The 1974-nt window shown below is 39.6% G+C and overlaps 1 protein-coding gene across 1 annotated transcript in view; it reads left to right on the plus strand.

Moving 5' to 3' along the window:
* LOC101861855 (40S ribosomal protein S20) overlaps nt 1–1732 on the plus strand; it is an 11095-nt gene extending 9363 nt beyond the window's left edge. The window contains exons 3-4 of the mRNA XM_005089110.3: nt 108–307; nt 1617–1732. Coding sequence (XP_005089167.1) covers nt 108–307; nt 1617–1676 — 260 coding nt within the window. The 3' untranslated portion in view covers nt 1677–1732. The remainder of the gene's footprint in view (nt 1–107; nt 308–1616) is intronic.
* The last annotated feature ends 242 nt before the right edge of the window (nt 1733–1974 follow it).

The raw sequence follows: 1974 nt of genomic DNA on the forward strand, positions 1-1974 counted from the left end.
GGGGGGGGGGCTGTGGTTCTATTCTAAGCTAATGCAAGATTAATTATTGACTCAATCGAAACCTTGTTAAAAAATTTTTGTCTTCCTTTTCTTTTTGATTCATTTAGTGTGTGCTGACCTCATCAAGGGCGCAAAAGAGAAGAGCCTGAAAGTGAAAGGACCAGTGCGCATGCCCACCAAGATACTTCGCATCACCACCAGAAAGACTCCCTGTGGTGAAGGTTCCAAGACCTGGGACAGATATCAGATGAGGATTCACAAGAGAATCATCGATCTTCACAGTCCATCTGAGATCGTGAAGCAGATCGTATCCTTTTCCACGTTACAGGTCTTCTATGTCTATCTGCATAAATATAATAATCCTGCACATACAGTCTAGCATGCATATTGCGAAATTGGCTTGAGAAAGAAACCTTTTGTTGCCCAGGGTTTTAAATACCAAGCATGGGCTACCATGTTTAACACTTTGCCACCTCATTTTTGGGAAAATCCATAGTAACGAGTGGTAACCATCGGCGAGATGAGTCGGCAAAGTGTTACACAGTTTTGGTATCCTGAAGTCTGTTCGCTATGTGTGCGTGCCAGACTATTTTCTCATCAATGACCTTATTGCGTTTCAAGTGCCGTAGAACTCTTACTCAAACTAACCCCTCCGTTGCCTCATGACATGCCTGGTGCGACATGAAATTGCACAATTTTTAACTTTGTGCTGTACCATGGACATCATGGAAGTTAGCAGAAGTTGCCGCTCCTGATTGTTTTTATGACATGATTACATCAAGTTAATAAGCTGGCTCTAATTCTTCTGTGCAGTTTTAGCCACAAGCTATGTGTGAATTCATATTCTGGAATTTTAATGTGTATCTTATCATTGCAAAATTTGCAGGTATTATCTTACACTGCTAGGTTTGTGAGAAAAGTGACACAATTGAAGACCCTGGGTCCGAAATATGTCACAAGTGACAATTTTCTTTTGGTCGGGAGAAGTTGTTGCATTTTTTATGGGGAAATATTTTCCTATTGAGGAATGCTGCAAGTCGACCTGTCTCATAAATTGGTTGTTAGAGCACTGACCCCTGGAAGCACAATGCGCACCTATGAGTTTGTAAACTGAAAAAATAGTGTTTGCTCTCTACTCTTTGGGGGTGTTCAGCAAGTTTACTTTGTGGAAGAACAAAAAATGTTATAAAGGAGAGGCAATGCTGGTATGGTAGGTCTAATCTGCAGTAGATTGTTTTTCTTGTGGTCACCCAGTTATCCTTTCTACCCACAGCTCTTTTTTTTTTTTTCAAATGCATGTGGGTGGTTGGCTGGTGCTCTGGTGTGATTTGCTTCTTCTTTCCTATCAAACATCTATCGTCCTTATCTCCCATCCTTCTTTTTTATGTTTGTTACTCTCTTGTAACACCTCTAAACTTCTGGCGCTCATATGACCTTATGCAGTTGCGAGCGCCGTAAAACCTCTGCTAAAACTAAAAATTCACAAAACTAGCTTATATTAGCTGACCAATTTCATGAATTCATAATTAATGAAGATTCAGGATTGCCTTGTTAGTCATTCCATGATTATAAGGTGCATGTGTACAGCGTGTTGTTTACCTTAACCACTTTATCAGACTTCCATCAGTATTGAACCAGGTGTGGAAGTTGAGGTCACCATCGCTGATGCTGCGTAAAAAATTGGACATGGAGTACCAATAAAATGTTGGCAATAAAGTTGTCTTAAAAAGTTGAAGAATTTTTAAATATTTTTTGTGTGTGTGTGCGTTGTTTGTTTTATGTGGTTAAATTTTAATTTTACAAGACATGGACCCCAGAATTAGGACTAACTGTTGCTTTTTCTTTCCTCATCCTTACTAATACGGTTGTCATTTTTCCTTTACTTCTTTTGTATGTTTGCCACTCTCTTGTGAACTGCTATTTCTGGGGTGCTTTGATAGTCGAAGCAGACTTACTCTAGCATCTGCGTTTGTT

The sequence above is a fragment of the Aplysia californica genome, unplaced genomic scaffold, assembly GCF_000002075.1.
Source record: "Aplysia californica isolate F4 #8 unplaced genomic scaffold, AplCal3.0 scaffold00003, whole genome shotgun sequence".
NCBI lineage: Eukaryota > Metazoa > Mollusca > Gastropoda > Aplysiida > Aplysiidae > Aplysia > Aplysia californica.